At 40.5% G+C, this 17454-nt stretch overlaps 1 protein-coding gene across 2 annotated transcripts; it reads right to left on the bottom strand.

Moving 5' to 3' along the window:
• Positions 1-7405: 7405 nt before the first annotated feature.
• LOC116310915 (rho-related GTP-binding protein Rho6-like) lies at positions 7406-17309 on the bottom strand. 2 transcript variants are annotated; one of them, XM_031727849.2, is made up of 5 exons: positions 17040-17309; positions 16530-16617; positions 10745-10854; positions 10517-10651; positions 7406-10389 (listed from the first exon to the last, which is right to left on the bottom strand). In XM_031727849.2, the coding sequence occupies exons 1-5, from the start codon at positions 17157-17159 to the stop codon at positions 10144-10146; spliced, it is 699 nt and encodes a 232-aa protein (XP_031583709.1). In that variant the 5' UTR covers positions 17160-17309; the 3' UTR covers positions 7406-10143. The 2 variants fall into 2 exon arrangements, with proteins under 2 accessions (XP_031583709.1, XP_039460793.1); XM_039604859.1 differs by lacking the exons at positions 16530-16617; positions 17040-17309 and adding an exon at positions 12731-12884.
• Positions 17310-17454: the final 145 nt, after the last annotated feature.

Genomic DNA, 17454 nt, shown 5'->3' on the forward strand with positions numbered 1-17454 from the left:
AATCCTCTGAGGCTAAGAGATGGAGAGAAAGTCGAGTGACACCACCCTGGGATGTGCTATAAAACTGCAATGGAAAGAGAAACGAATTTAAAAATGCTAATTTTCTCCTGTGATATTCAGGAATGACAAGAGTTTATAAGTTTTTAGATGTAAAATTATTAGAATATAGCAGAATTTGGATTAATCTTATATAATATTAGGTTCTGAACAAGGGTTTATATGTGTATGTGTTTTTATGGATTCACAATCAAATATTTTTGTTAACAATCTCAATAAAATAATGAGTCATAAAACTGCACAAATCAATTTTGGCTTTTGTAAGCACTGACATGCAGTCGTGTAAAAAAATGAAAGCCTTTCATTTCTACCGTCTCACATTTTAGGACATAATTAAAAATCATCCTGTCCTTTTTGGGTTTTAAAATAATTCAAATACAACCTGAGATGAAACACACACACACACACACGTGACGCTGTCTCTCTCTTTACTCAGCAAAAACTGAGCCAAAAGGCAGAAGCAGTGTGTTATTTAGTAGCATGTAAAATGCTATAATTGTTTTCTGTTTGATTCTATCAGTCTCTCACATCATTGTGGGTGAATTTCCGGCCGCTCAGCTTTACAGCGTTGCTTCAGTTCATCGAGGTTTGTTGGCATGTATTTATACAGAGCTCCTTAAAGGCCCTGGAACAACATCTCAGTCAGGTTCAGTTCTGAACTATTCAGCTCCTTGATTCTTTTCTTTTGTCAGCTTTTCTGATGTAGATTTGCTGCTAAGCGTAGTGGGATCATTGTCCTGTTGCACGAGCCAGTTTGGGATAAGCTTTAGCCATCAGACAGATGGCCTCACATTTAACTTTAGAATACTTTGGTACACAGAGGAATTCATGATCGACTAAATGATTGAAAAAAAAACAGGTGGGTTTGGTTTTACATGGTTTTATGGCCACTTTGATCTCATTTATCCAAAGAACATTGTTCCAGAAGTCTTGTAGTTTGTTCAGATTGCACTTTGCAAACATTTGTGCTGTTGTGCTGTGTTGACATGTTCTTTTTAGGGATAAGGGGCTTTCTCTTGGTGACCCTTCCATACAAACTATACTTATTCAGTCTTTTTATAACATACTAGCTGTAGGCCTGTCAAATTTGACAGCTCTTAGGTTTTTCTTTGCAGTTTCTCTAAACTTTGTTTGGCCTGACAGGATGTTTGGCAACCATCTTGAATGTCCACCGGTGAATAATTGTTCTCACTGTAGAATGATGGAGTTCAAATTGTTTGGAAATGGCCTTATATATCGTTTCCAAGATTGATGGGCAGTAACAGTTGCTTCTCTGAGATCACTGATTTTGTCTTTCGTCCTTGGCGCTGTGTTAACACACACCTGAATGCTCCAGATCAGCAAACTGCCAAAACAAAGTGCTTTTACGGAGACGCTCACACTGACTAATAATCACTTAATCAAGTGTATTTAACTAGCAGCACCTGGCTGCTTCTTACCCTCCTAATTTCAGTAGAAGCAGTGACGGGGGTCCTTAGTTTTTTGCACACTGCTTCTGCACTTTGCCTTCAGTTTTTTTTTAAATAAACACTAACACAATGCAATATGTGAAGGTTTGTAGTTCACCTGATTTTGTGTTTACACACTTTAAAAATCTGCTAAGGACCAGATCTTTTTTATTATGCTCCAATATGTAAAAGCTTAGAATTGACAGAGGGTGTACTTTCTTTTTAACATGAGTACACATCACTGTTACACATATACACACTGGTTTTCTTCATCTTGACTACACCATGTTTGCCATCAGGAGCTTGACTTCTGTACAACAGCCCCACTGAGCGCTGCACAGAGTAAAGATTCAGCACAACAGATGAACCTAAAAAAAGAAATCCACTCACTATTATTTTCCTAACGAGCAGCAGTTTTGTTTTTGACGCTTCTGCTGTGAAGAGACGGAGGAGACGAGCAGTGACAAGAGGTGGGAAGATGAAGAGACGTGACACGAGATGAATAAATGCCTGCACAAGAAACAGATGAAGGGCAGAGACGGCAAGAACTACTTTTACTGTTTGGTTTTGTTGTTTAAATTTTGCATGTGAAGAATTACAGTAACTGGAAAAACAGTTACCCTTATTGGATATTTCTATGTCCAAAAGTCTTTAAAAAATGTGTGTTTTACAACCACTTAATCATTGTTTAAGTGAGGAAGGTGAATTGCTTTCGACCAGCATTGTGTAACGTTGACTGTTACTCAGTTCTAATCACCAGCAGCTGATGATTGATAATGGTTAAAGTTAGGCTTTGATTGAGAAAGGAATCAATACCAGAGTGGTGACACTGTTCAGGCCATTGTTTTACGATATGACATGGAAATGGCTCTGCTGATCAGTGATTATTATCACCTTTTGAAGCCCTGGAAACAGGCTTCTGTCACATGATTGGATGAAACATCATCTCCTACATTTCCCCCCCCCAACTCCTAACTAAAGTCAACCCCCATCCCAGGCACCTCATGTGCCCCAGCCTCAGCTCCCTTCCCCCCATATTCCCCAATGCCAGGCGCAGTTGTCTAATTAAAGTGCTAGAAGAGCATTCACTCATGACATGCCCTAAGGGTGTGCCAAACGGGGCATATATGCAGGAAGAGGGATAGAACTGGTGAAGGTGAGCAGCATCGGTGAAAGGGTTATATAAAGGGAGGGGGGGTGCAAAGGACATAGCAGGGAGGTTATTTACCCCAAGCAGGGACACAATAAGTCTTATCATTCCAGCAGATGAGTTGAGTGCTGTCAGTGTGAACCTCGCTCACCTTTCTGCTCTTGGGAAGCAGAGCAGACACGCTAAACTGCTTAGTATACACAGCACACCCTGACACACATTCATACACCAGTTCACATGTGCATGATTACGCATGGCTGCCTGAAGCTGCAGATAATTTGCCCACAGATACACATACGAACTTAAAATTGCCCTGTATGGGTATAATTGATAGTGCCCCAATGACATCTATCCCATATTTATCGAGCGCTGTATTTGATTTTCAGCTTGTTGTGCACTGCATGCAAATGCTAAAACAGCGTAATGTGGTTAATATTAAAAAGAATGAATCCTCAGGGTTTAAGGCTACAGAGGCTGTAGTGCGTGCTGTCTAGTGATGTTTGTATGCCTCATTAAATAGCCAGAAGCTCACTGACAAACAGGCCGAGAGCTGCATGAAGCCATCACATCAGAGCAGCTCTGGACTCAAAAATCAGACACACAGAGACGGATTGATTGCATGAAACATTATGAAGTCCTGCACAATCAGAAAAAAATCAGCTCTGATTTTTCTCATGTTTGTGGCAGTGCCGGGACTGCTAGTTTGTTCTTTTATTCAGAGACGAGATGACAGATATAAACATATATGTGATGGGAATTTGGCAGGCTCACAAACTGTGGTTGACAAAGGATAACCAAGATACTAAGTACTTGTTTTAAGTTCATTTCTGTTCTGGCAAATATATGTGTCCAGACCCAGGTGGTAGGCAAAGACTTATTTATCCCTATGATCTGTTGATTTGTTAACTTTTGCTGCAAGTGGTTTTCATCTATCCAAGTATCGAACTATTGCTTACAGTTCATGGATTATGCAGATATAGTAGTGTGCTAGTTTGAAACAGAGGGTCGCTCATGTAGGACAGTCGTTCCTCTGCTCCTCATCCAGCTGAGCCTTCGACTGCAACCCCATTTTCCATCCTGAGACAGGAATTACGAGACTGTCAGAGCAGCTGTGGCAAAGCTCACTGCACAGAGAGAACGTAACCTACATGTCAGTGTGCAGATAGCTCATCAGCAATCAGGCAGCATAGCTTTGCCAACCCATATTCTCTCCTCAGCTTCCTTTTCTGCTGCTGCTGTGCAAGATGTGTGCAATAGTTTGATTGTGTGTGTGTGAACCTGCAACACGTGTGTGTTTCGTGCGGGTCTGCACTGCCACGTCTGATAGATGATGTGCTTGTGTATTAATGAGACGCTCTGCACAAGCGACCATTTTCTCCAGCTCCTCAAGAGGGTTTCAGATGGCAGCGCTCTTCCCTCAGTCATCCTCCCTCTGGATCCTGATCCCGGTCCTCGGCAGTCTCGCCGTCTGTGCTGCAGGCTCCTATCCATCATGAGAGGAAGGGACAAATGTCTAGACTGCACAGATCACTTGCTGCTGACCTGTTCATTAGTTTACATCAAATATGTCAGTGCCACATGTGCCTCTTCTGGGCTGCACAAATCTGTTTTCCAAGCAGGGATTGTTTTTCAGAAGCTGCCATAGAAGATGGAGTTAATTTGATCAATAAATCAGCTTTTTTTTGTTGCTTTTATCCACTGCCAAGTAAAAAGAAATTAAAACTTCAATATCCTGGGACTCGACTAGAGTAGCTGTGCATGATCCCTACTGAAAATATATGTTTTTCTACTTCAAACAAATTCTCAGTTCATCTTTTATCTAAAGCATAGACTGCATTATATTAATGATGGACACAACCACCATACCTTCGTCATCTGATTTGGATTTTAAAGTTTCAGTTTTAGTATTTGATTTCTGTCACTTTGGGGGGTTTTGGAGCCAAAAGTTATCATTTGCAGAGCGTTGAACACGAAATTGTAAGATAAGGCTATAGCGAGCTTGGAGGCAGTCTCAAGTGGCCATTAGATGAACTGCAGTTTATGGAAACTATGTTGGCTTTTTTTGAGAGTCTGCAGAGTCTGTGATCCTTTCCCTTGAAATCCCTCTCTATAAAAGCTTATTTCTCTCTGATTGGTCACCTTCTGGAAGCCTACTAAGGCACAGCTGCACCACATGTCTTCATGGTAAAGTTTTTGCTCACAGGGTTATTTCACATTATTTATGCCATTATATCTAAAATTTTTACATTAATATACAAGCTACAACTTTCATATTTTATGTGTCAACTGAGCACGACTCAACAGATAATCAACTATAAAACTATAAAAGTCCTTTTTATGTGTTTATAACAAATATTTTATATCTGTTACTATATAGCTTTTACATAGCTTTATTTCTAGTCTAGCTTCGTATTTCACAGTCAGACATGAAAGTATGATCAAAGTTATACACAAGATAGCCTGTAGGTATGTTCCCATACATGTCCAATTATCATTTTAATGGCAGTCTGCAGTATAACCAGCTCCGGAGTTACATTTCACAATCCACAAAGGTGCAGTATTTGTCAAAAGACCACATGCCTGCCGTGACTGTGATCGTAAAGAATAATCATGCCTTCGAGCAACCTGCCATGGATGACAGGCTCAGTACGCTTTTGTCAGACCGTTATCTGATTTGCGGAGACATGTAATGTACATGGGCAAATTTTTGATAAATGTACTGAAGAAAAACAGAGAGACAGAAACTGTAGAAAAAGATAAGAGAAGGGAGTATCGTAGGGAGACAGGCTGGCTGGCAGCCCTGTTTATCCAAAAGATGATCAGACCGCTCTTCCATTTCTTGTTGTAGAAAATCAATGTTGGAGGAGCCAAGAGATGAAATTTATCTGAAGTGCAGAGAATATTCCCACAATTGCCTTGACTGTACTGGATAAGTTAATGCTGTATCCTGTGTGTGACAGCTCAGGCATTGCAAACATTCAGACCTTTCATCCATGTCCTATCATCAGTGGGAGAGCAGGACGTAGCCAAGGAGATTCTGATAAGGGCGAAAGACAAAGCAAATTTAGAGGTGGACGTCAGGGAGGATGGTTCGTGTAAACAAGGAAAGGCAAAAGAAACGGAAACCACTGAAATAGCAGGGGGCTAATTTATTTAAGAAATGACTCCATTTAAAAAAGTTTAACCTTATAGCAGAAACACGAGGTTTAACAGACACCACAGCATCATGCTAGCATGTCATAGGTTCAAGCTTATCCTGGTTATTTGCTTCCTAAGTGAGGATTTACTCATTACTAAATAAAAAATGGCAAAGCTTCAGATTTTTCAGCTAACTGAAAAGACGTTCTCTTGCTAGCTTGTTAACACAGACTGTGGTCAAAACAAAATGTGACAGTCGTTTATTTACGATTCAAACAGCAGCTTATCTGTGTTTCCAGTTCCCCACTATCCCCCAGTTCAATATGCAGTTAACGCATTAAAACTCCTGTTGTGCTGAAGGTAAAGAGCTGTTTTAGGTTTAAACACTACATGTATTATCAAGTTGTTGTTGTTGTTGTTGTTTTAAGGCTTCAAAACAGATAATCTATAATCACAAGACCCCACCCCACCCAGTTGACCTCAAGGAGTGGTTCTCTGTGTTTAGCCTTATTATTCATGGCCTGTGCTGGGGAACAAAAGACCTCTGGTGGCTTTCTACAACAGCCAGTGTCATCAGTGCATATAGAGTTGTTTTTTTAGGTTCGCATTAAGTGCTACAGACTTGCTAACATGGTTACCTGTGCACCTAGGAGTGATCTTAAAATCGGGTACATTTCAGGTATATCAAAAAAAGATCAACCACCCTCCCTGTTTCCATGTTGTTTATTTTAAATTCTGACTGATCTGAATGTTGCCGTATAGTGGGCAACGTTTTTCCAATCTTCTTTTGTCTTGTTTTGGTGAACCCTTGGCAATTGCGTCCTCAGTTTCCTATTTTTGGCTGAGAGGATCAACACACGGTGTGGTCTTCTGCAGCTGTAGCCCATCTACTTTAAGGTTTTGTGTGTTGTGCGATCAGAGATGCTCTTCTGCATACATACTTGTCAGTTAAATCACCTTTCTTCATCACCATTCTGCTGCTTGTAATCAAAACAAGGATTATGTAATGAGACGAATGCATGCAGCACTGGACGTGTGTTTTTAGTCGTGTGCTCATGTTTCATTAGTACGTCCAGAGCCTTGTTTTGACTTGATCATTGTTGTCCACAAATCCTTTTAAATACAGCTTTGCCATTGGTACTATTTGTAAGGCTTTTCATTCAAGCATACAGTGTTATCTGTAACTCCGCATTTCTTTGTGATGACTGTGAAGTAGGCCATTGTGTCCTCGATCAGGAAAGTAAGAGTGAGTGATATTAAAGGTCATCTTTAAGACAAAATAGACAATGTGCTGCCAAGCTATCAGTCTTGGAATTTGATTAAAGTACCCAAATAATCACTTGCTCCTGCTAAACAAAACCTTGAAAAGTGCAGTGTGATGTACTTTGACCAAAGTAGAGAGATATAGCGGGGAGTCAGTCAGGGTGGGTGTGGATTTCTTTATAATCACTGGTCAGTACATATGTCTGTCCAAGATGGTTTCTTCAGCTGCTCTTGCTCCTGTTAAAGAGCTTTTGTGAAGTTTTCATTTAAATGAGATGAAATGTCCAAGGTCAGAGTGCACCAACAGATTTGTGATATCAGGTTGCATAAAGAAAACTGACTTAATACATCCATCAAAGTTTCACCTTTAATAAGCTTAACACAGAAACACAGACTTAAAATAAACTTCAGACATATTTATTTAAGTAAAAGACTTAGAAGTTAGTGTATGGCATTAACAAGTACAGAACTCAGTCAATAATTTAAGCAACAATTGGCAACTTCACATGAACATTTAGTTTTGCTTCACTGACATTCTTTGGGGAATTTCAAAAAGGATATATACAAAAAAAAAGAAAGAGAGAGAGATTTAAATAATGGCTGTACATTAGACAAATGCAGCTTAAGGGTGACAAATGTTCCAGGCAGGACTGAGAAGTGAAAAAAAATGACTGCAGTAGTGTTACAAAGACAAGTTTTAGACAACACGTGACAGCTCGGGACATCTCCAACAGTCCGCTGCTCCGATATGTGCAGCCATCACTTTTGCTGTTCCTTCGGTCTAAATGCTACAAATAAAAAGGTTAGGCGCCTTCTCTGAGAGATCCCTCCCTCCTCCTCTCCGAGAAACAGGAACTGCCCCTGCTCACACTGTTGCTAGGCAACACGTTAAATTCCAGTGATCCGCACATCGCCGGGCTTCTCGGCGCAGACCTACAAATCATCAAGTCCTCCATTAGCCGAGCTGTCAACAGCAGCTAATGCCAGAAGACTCCGGTGAATACAAGAACAACATCATCAGCTACAAAAACACCCGTGACAGCCACAACAAAGTAGAAGCATCCACCAGGGGAAAAAAGGCCGGATTAGGATGAAAATGTGTATATATATATATATATCCAAATATGTCTAATGCATAAAAAAAGAAATGAGGAAGAAAAAAGTCAGGAGCAGCCTGTTCCTCTCTCAAGGAAATTTAGTCAAGAATTGAGCTTTAAGAGGAACTTCTCCACATTACAAATCAGTCTGTTAACAGCTTTTGGGACAAACTACTGCTTAACTTCCCCATCGAAATGGCATTTGACAACCTCCCCTGTCCCTTAATGATGACTTTTAGCACCTCAGTATATATCAATAAAGCCAGGGTTTGACAACCTTTAGCACAGTTTCTGGGTTTTTCCAGGCATAGCTGCATAGGCAGAGATCACCCTCACTAACTTCTGATGCACACCCGGTCATTTTATTCTATAAGCAGGCAGATTTAAAGAGTTAAAGAGCGGATACTGTGCCAGAAAGTTCATGAAGCTGGAAAATATTTTTTGGTTGAAGCACCAGACAAGCAATCTTCAAGTGTTTCTTAAATACATCGGTGTCAATCAATGCAAGGCTTGATTAGCTACTACTAGCATGGATGTAAAAAAGAGAAGACTCATTTGTTGTCATAAGACAGCCCAAAGAAAAGGTCTAGGCTTCTTCTTTTGTGAGTTATCCTAATGTTCCACACACTTATACAATTTTGGGCCCATTGAGAATGAACATTAGCCACCTTTCCAGCTTAGAAATTATAATGGAGGTTTCATTATTGAAATTGTCGGCCTGTGTCAAGTTTTTTGAAAAGAAGCAGAAAAGTATGACCCAATTTTGGTCTTCCTTTTTTAACAGTCCATTGTCCATCGGGCAATTTTCTGTTGGTAAAATTGCTAATCAGTTGCGTACCCCTTAAAATCAGCCCCTGGAGCTCATGAACCCTGATAAGCACATTTATGGCTCCTAAGCCTCCCAGGACTACTTGTCCTTAAACGTCTAGCAGGAGACGGATTTGAAAAGAAAGATTTCTTTTGGTACACCAAAATACATCTATCTTGTTTGTGTTGTGTAAAAAGACATCTTTGTGTAATCGATGAAGGCCCAGCAAGAACGACTTCATTTTTATGCTGGAACATGTATAAAAACCGATATTCATTAAGCAGGGTAAGATGATTCATCAGTGCCATAATAAAGGCCTATGGTTAATAATACTGAACAAAAGACTGCAGTGGTGGGTGATGATGGGTAATGGCACAGAATCCACAAAGACATGCACGTGTTTGTTTATTTGTTTTTAAGCACAGCACGTCCAACCCGTGACTGTTTTGCAGATCATGTGAGTGCTGAGTCACATTGTGCTCCTTCAGACGAGCTCTCGGTTTGTCCCCCCGCTGCCTTTGCAAATGAGCGCTCTGCTCGCCAAACCCCTCCTCTCTCTCCACCTTTTCTCCACTGTCAGCTTTAATTTCCAACAGATATACCGAGAGGGGTCAGCTGGGAGAGGAATTTCTCCAAGGCCTGCCATTTTCAATCCCCTGCACCGTATTTCTGTAGATACCAATTCCTGTCAGATGTCAGATTTTACATTTCATCTCGTCACTCAGCTCATACGGTGACCTCAGACAGACATTCAAACAAAGATGGATGGGAAAGGGCACTGCCTTCAGAATTTGAAATGCAGTCAGATGTAATGGTTACAACCCCTTCCTTTGGTAAAGAGGCAGTAGTGACCTTATTTAAGACTATTCACAGCACCTTAAAGCGCCTGTTATGCTCTGCTAGCACATGGTTTAATTGAACATCAAACAAATTCTCTCTCTGCAGATATTGTTATGCTGGTGGCAAGTCATGATCAAAACTTCAGCACTGGAGTTGAATAAAGAAAGTGATCTTTCTGGAAGCGGTTGACAGGAGTTTGCAGGAGGAAGCTGCAAAGGAGAGAGAGAGAGGCTTTGTAAAAATCCACATAATTGCTCTCTTTCCCTTGCACACCAGGCACCCCCGCTGAGCCAGCTACAGTCTCGTTCGTTTGTCCTTTTGCCACATTTATCTCAGTAGTATTCACATGATGGAGCAGCTCTTGGACTTGTCCTTGCTGAAGGTGGAGGAGAGGAGCTCCGTCTTGCTGGGCAGGTGTAGGAGTCTCTTGGAGAGGCGCCGGACTGGGCTGGGCTTATTGGCGGGCTGGAGTTTGTTCATGCAGGCCAGAGCCGCGGTACGGAAAACACTGTGGATGCTCTTCTCTGATGTGAAAGCTGAGCACTCCAAGTAAGCCTCGGCTCCAAGCTGCTTGGCTAATGATGAACCCTATAAAATTGAAGGAAGAGATGAGTCCGGGTCGGAGGAAATCAAAGACAAAGGAGGGGCTTGAAGACAGGATGGAGACAGAAACTTTAGCAGATACTGAGGAGCAAAAAGTAGATGAGGAACAAACCTGTTCGTGGGAGATTGGAGCCTGTTTCTGATTGGACAGCTCCATGCGGGTGCACACGTCTGTGCGCAGGTCCGTCTTGCAGCCTACTAGCAGGATCCGAGTGCTGGGGCAGAAGTCCTGGATTTCTGCTTTCCACTGCAAAGAAAGGAAACAGGTTTAACTGGGCAAGAATAGACATGAGAGATGGCAGACAACTGATCAATGAGGGTAAACTGCAGGGATGCATACCTTCTTGAGTGCACCGTCTACTGTGTCTGGTCGGCTGATGTCAAAGCATAAGAGGACTGCGTCTGAGTCGCTGTAGCAGAGAGGCCTGACATTGTCGTAGTACGGAGAACCTAACGAGACAGAGAATTGACAAAATGACTTAAATTTTCTAAATATGCAATTTGGGAAGCTAGAGTTTTAGGATTCCGAGCTTCTCCTTTCATTTAGTTTGGTTTTTGTGTCTCGTGATCCATTCTGCTGCCTCTTTAGACCAGCCACTCCCGCCTGCACTGCTTTTCCTGCCTGCTGCATCACCTGGGGCATGTTCACTCTGACAAATGTGTGCACCCCACTGTCTTAAAAAGGCATTGCACACAATGGATCAGCTGCCACAGGTGCAAAGAATGGGTAGCATGCATAAGATGGCTTTCTGACGCACCACAGTTTTCGTTTTTAATAAATGTTTTGCTTGTTTTAGGGGCTTTGCTCACCTTTACTAATTTACCACACAGTGTATACTCCCGTTCGTCTGCTAGTTATATGTCAGACTGGCAGTTTATGTCACATCTATGCAACATTGTGGTTCTGATTCTGATTTCTGTTTAGTCATTCAAAGCCTGAACCATTAAATAATTGCAAGAAGATGCAATTTTAAAAAATGAGTGTTTATTGAACCTTCTGACAATATTTTAGATTAATTACGTATTAATTTGGGCATATGAGTTTTAATTTGTATCATATTTGCTACATCTGGCAATTTTTATTTATTGTTCAATTTACTTAAGTTTTTTTTTTTTTGATGATGATGATGTGAAAGTCTCAAAAACACAAAATCTCATGTATCAAATACGGCACATTAGTCGTTACGTGGTTAAATTTGCCTGTACTTTGACTTTATCACTGCCTGGACTGTGTGCTTTGTCTGCCTGCCTGGATTTTCCATCCTTGAACCTATTTTTGTAAGTGAAGCTTTTACTTATTTATTTCTATAACCTGCTTCTTGTGTCGAGCTCTTCGGTCCTCAGAACTCAACCCTCCACAGTCGGACACTCGGCACGAAACAACATCTTTGAAAACTGAAAGCTTTTTTTCAATTTTGTCAGCCAGCAGAAACAAAAATATGACTGCTCTTTCTACGGTCTGCCAGCTGACAGTATTATAATGTTCCATCACAGTCATCCTACTCACATTAACACAGTACAAACACAAACAGACACATACACCCCTGCCAAGCTCATGAGAGTTTCACAAAGCCTGGAGCCTTCCCACTGATGGGAAATTTTCCAGAAAAGTACACTAACTCAGTGAGTCAGACAGTGCAACTATCTTTCAATGATTCAATGGAAAACTTTTTATTCCAGAGTTTTGAATAATAAAATAGAAACCCTGGTTAAATGTTGAGGTAGACTCTTTACATTTTTGTTCTCTAATAAAGAAACACACACTGGTGACTGTGGAGCTCATTTGAGTACAGTAAAGTCACTCTTATGTTCAAGAAAGCAGTCTGAGGTTCGTGGTTAGAAGGTATGTAACATTCTTGGAAAACACTTTTCTTAATCTTTGTAGTGAAGAATTCAAATAATCTCCATTCTGGATGAAAAGAGATAAAAGCAGCTAGCGTGGTTTTGTCCAACGATTAAAAAAAACAAAACAATCTACAATGTCAGTGGGCTCTATTGTCAGACTGTTTTTCAGTCAAGCACAGTAACTGTTGTTATCGCCACTCACTGAACTGCAACTGATAATCAAAGCCGCAAAAATGTATTTGCTTCTTCTTCAATTTTCTGCAATGTTTGTCGTTGAAACGTTATTCAACAGCATCAAACACATTACTCTTGTCATGTCTGCATTGGCAAACGAGTGGAGGTTGAAAGTAGGACCCAAGATGCAGGCAGCGTCAGATGCAGGTGAACTTTATTAAACTGGTAAGTGAAACAAATAAAAACGCAGCAGGCGAGAAACAGAAGCTAAGGAACCTATACTGGGAGAAACTAACAAAACACCAACCTGAACCGGGGATGCGGGGAGATAACAGAATGAGGCAGGGAAAGATCACAGACGAACCAGCAACGCACATGAGAAAACACAGGGCCTAAACACACACAGGGCAATCAGGGAATGGGAGACAGGAGGGAGACACGGCTGGGATTAATTGGACATAACGAGGCAAGGGGAAGCGAAACTAGAAACACTGACAAGAGAAACGGACTTTCAAAATAAAACAGGAAACACACCGACAAAACTCTAAACACGCAAACTTAACACAGATTGGGGAGACAGAACATAGAAACTTGAAACGTGGAAAAGGAGAGCACAGAGGACACAAAACACTAGGGATAATCACAAACGACCCAAAATAAACAAAACCACAGAATATTAATAAACTTAAGCATAAACACAGAGTCCACAGACTACAGACCATGACAACTCTCACACAGTGGTATTTGAATAGACAATTAAGATATAATATACAGATTTATGTTATACTTTTAGGTGGATTGTTGCTGTTTTTGTTAGCAAACAACGCTAACTGTGTCCAAGCTATATCTAGTGTTTTTGCTAACCCAACCTAAACTACTGCTAGCTGAAGCCTTATATTCAACCTGCTACATAAGGAACTGTTATCTATCTTAACATAACAATTTAAGTTGTCCAAATGCTTCTTTTAAAGTTATTTTTAAACAATTACTCCAAAACTATGCTGTATTTCACAATCCACAGTTTCAAATAATCAGCTCGATGGAAACCAGCAAAAAAAAAATAAGAATTTACATACACCTGCTGGAAAATAACATCAAATTTTACAGCACTGCTGTGTAGTACCCAAAATTTAATTATGATTATTTGCTTTACTATAGTCTTTTGTGGAGCAATCACTGTACTGAGAGGCTGTGTTGTCCACTTAAATCTCACTTAAAGGAGAGTAGTACCTTTAATACCTTTAGTATTAAAGGTTGATCTTCTGACTTCTTAGCCCTTGCAGATGACTTGACATCATTGCACATTTTTAAAATGTATTTGAAGGCTTTTTCCTCTATCAAACTTAAAGCCCTAACATATAACAACATCCTCCTGAGCATTGTTACATAAGTATAACACCTTGTTTGTCTAGTGAATTATGACATTAAGGAAACATATTTAGCTTACAATTCCAAAAAAAGCAACTTTTTTTTATATAATTCTCAGGAAGTGCTAAAAACAGACTGACAGGACGTCCGCTTTCTATTGTCTTCCCTCTGCTACCTAATCACTCCTCACACACTAACGCTAAAATGTAATTTCCTTCTCCTGTCCTCCGAGGTTAACATCAAGCCTTCTATGCTGATATAAGAGGTCATAATTATAGCAAAGACAGATTTTTCTATTAGTCTCCCAGCTGGACAAACAAACAATCATGTTATCTTGATGAGTTTTACAGTCCGCTGAGACATTAACTAAACGTTTTACAACAATATTACTGCCACGAAGCAAACCTGTTCAAACTAACTCTTGGTTGGTTCAGCCCATCTAAATTTTTGGACTTAAAGCTGCAAAGTAGGTCAACTTACACAACCTCTATCTATCAATACCATTTCTTTCAGAGGGAATCAAAGCGGCCGTCACATAACTATCCAGGGTGATGTAAGGCTTGAGAAAGAGGAGGCAGACACATCTAAAGAGGACACAACTTCTAGCACCTACCACCTCCCACACATTAGCAGCCCCCTGCCTGGACACACAAACAAGACAAGCCAAACACACACACACACAAAACCCTTTTAGCTGAGCAAACAGGAGCTGATCTGTTGCAACTGTCTGCTCTACTCTCACACAAAAAAGCAAATGGTGGGAGCTGCACTCATCTTTGTACACCAAGAGGACTATAAGACTGTCTTAATATAAATCAGAAAGAAAAAACAGCCTTTCATATGCAAAAAACTTGATGCACATAGAAATAGGGTAAAAATCTTTTTTCTCTCCTTAGGTAGTGTCAGTAAATCTGAAATGATAATAATTAGTTTATAAGACATATCAAATTCTGTGGACACCGAATACCTTAAGACATCTCGAGGAACCAATTTGTACTTCAGGAAGTTATAATGTTCGCTCTTCATTTCTCTACCAAACAGTTAGCTTGGTTAAATGTGAAAATATTGAAATCCATAATCAAAAATCGTCTTCTACATGTTTGAATAAAGTCAACAGGAAAGCGGAATTAATAAGCAAAACAAAGAGAGATGGGAAGCTCGTGTTTATGTTTGTGATCTAAATGTAAATCGGTCTTATGCAACGTTTCCTCTGGAAAGGGTGACTGTCCAGAAAGTTTTCACTTCGTGGGAGACAAACACACAAACCTACATTAGTTCAGTGCTGCGTTCAGTTACATAAGACCTCTTTTTTCAAAGCAGCACACACCATAAGGCAGTGAGGAGGTCATGCTTCTCTTTTCTCTCAGTATCCCTCACTGGTGCCTTCTGTTCACAGCGACTGTACGCCGCACACACACCGTTACACGCATAGTAAAGACAGGGCGCGCACAAACACGCGCTCGTCCACACTCGTGTGGACTTCCACCCCCTGCGCGGACGAGGCATCCCCCTCGCCCCCCTGTTAAACAACCCCACTGCAGGCCAACTGGCACCACTCAACTTCCTCTGAACACAAAACCTCGGCCAGTGCTGTTATGAAATAAATCTGTAGTGCACCGGATGGCTTTGCTTATTGATCCTATTTACATAATTTCTATGTACATTCAAAGGTCAGCTGGCTACTGAAGTTAACACATTAACCCAGAGGCACATAGCACACGAAACATTTGGAACTAAAAAACAAAAACAAAAGAAGAAACAACCGATTGTTTTCATTATACGTTATCTGCTTATTTCTTTTCTTTTCACAGAGGTTATGGCGACATCTACTAAGACCTTGATTTGTTCAACCTATGAGCCCCGAAATCTTAACTAAAAAAAAAAAAAAAAAAAACACATTAAAAAAACTAGAAGCAGCAAATTCTAGTGTGTGCTTTATCTTTAGGACCTAAATAATCCAATCTACTTTTGCTTTACTCTTTTGTGACATTGATAGCTTGAGTTTGTCCACGTTGAGGCCAGAGGCCAGCAAATTCAGGCTTGATTGATCAGCTGAGTGTGCTGGAATTGAATCAGCTGCTAAATTGATTAGTTACTTAAGGCAGTTTTCAAACACAAATGGTAAACACCACGTTTTTAAATAGTCTACTGCATATATAAAGGTTTTGTACTGGTATTGAAACACACCAGGGTAGCTGGTATTGTTCTCAGTTTTTATGACAGATATAAGTGATTCAATGTTGAAATCACAAAAAAAGGAAGCAAGGATCAAAAAGCAACAACCAGCAGATTTATTTTATGTGTCTACCAGCCATCAGAATTATTTATTCGTAATAACAGTTTCATAGTTTTTCAAACTGGGGTCTCTTTTTAATCTAGATTTGGCTCATTAGGATTTCACATGCAAAACTGGATGTTTGGCTCCAGATGTTCTTAAAGTAATCCAGGCAGGCTCAGACCTGCCGATCACTGATCTCTCAGCAGATCTCACACCACCGAAAAGCTGCTTAACTGCATCAAAACAGGATTGACAGACTGTGAAGACTGAGTAAACAGCAACAAAACTGTAAGCCAAACAATGCACGGGACGTGGTTCGATTCACCAACTCCAGGCTGGCTGAGTTTCCCAATAATGACCCTTTATCCCAGCACTGAACCAAATTACCTTACTTTACTGCCCAACCTAAGCAGCAAGAGATAAAACCACTGAATTGAAGGTAGACAGAAGAGGAGCTCACCTGATGTGTCCCAAAGGCTGAGCTCCACACGCTGGTCTTCAAGCTCCAGACAGGCTGTGTAGTTCTCAAACACAGTAGGGACATAAGTCTGGAAACAATTACAGAAAGAGATTTAAAAAAAGACAAACACACACAGAAACAAGTAGATTTAATTTATCAGTCAGTAAGAAAGGAAATTACAACAACATATTATCACATATTATTCTAGATTAAATTTTGCTTTTTTTTTTTACATTTAAACAAAATCAACACATCAGTTCATGACTTGATGCTTAAATGTCAGCAGCATTATATATATGTATACGTGTGTGCTAAAAATAGCTAAAAAAAAATATTTATTATAGCTTACACACTATTTATAATTATACCAATTATACCAAAAAAAATATGCAGAACAGAATCTACAACAGCGTATAAATGAATCATAATGAGACATTTTTTAGGGATTTTTCCTCAGTATTGATCCTAAAACGACTGCAGACACATGAGACGTGTGCAGAAATCTCATACCTCTGGATAGCAGTCCTTCACCAAGACTTGTAACATCGCTGTTTTACCGCATTGGACGTCCCCAACCAGCACCAGCTTACACCTCCCTACAAACGGCTGTGTGAGTCTTCGCTCCTTCATGTTGGAATAAAACAGGAAGACCTTCAAAGGTAGCCCGAGTGCAAATGCGGGAAAGTTTGGTAAATCCTCTCGGACGCCGGGTACAGTACGCGCTGTCCTCCTGCAGTGAGTGAGTGAGGCTGAGCAGCAGTCAGTGAAGGAGTCACTGCGGAACTTTATATTGTCGCGCCAACCAATGAGCGCTGCGCAGTGCGCGAGCCGCAGGAGGAGGGCCGTGCACGAGAGCACATCTTCTAATAGGGTTGGAGGAGCAGCTTGTTCAGACTTCACCACGAGTATCCTTTCATTTAATAGT

This window comes from Oreochromis aureus, linkage group 20, assembly GCF_013358895.1.
Source record: "Oreochromis aureus strain Israel breed Guangdong linkage group 20, ZZ_aureus, whole genome shotgun sequence".
NCBI lineage: Eukaryota > Metazoa > Chordata > Actinopteri > Cichliformes > Cichlidae > Oreochromis > Oreochromis aureus.

Bases quoted from the DNA above. Each gene is read 5' to 3' on its own strand.
- LOC116310915 (XM_031727849.2), bottom strand. From the start codon at position 17,159: ATGAAGGAGCGAAGACTCACACAGCCGTTTGTAGGGAGGTGTAAGCTG. The intron at 16,618-17,039 runs GTATGAGATTTC...AATTGTTTCCAG, and splicing joins TGAAGGACTGCTATCCAGAG to ACTTATGTCCCTACTGTGTT. The intron at 10,652-10,744 runs GTATGCATCCCT...CTTTCTTTGCAG, and splicing joins TAGACGGTGCACTCAAGAAG to TGGAAAGCAGAAATCCAGGA.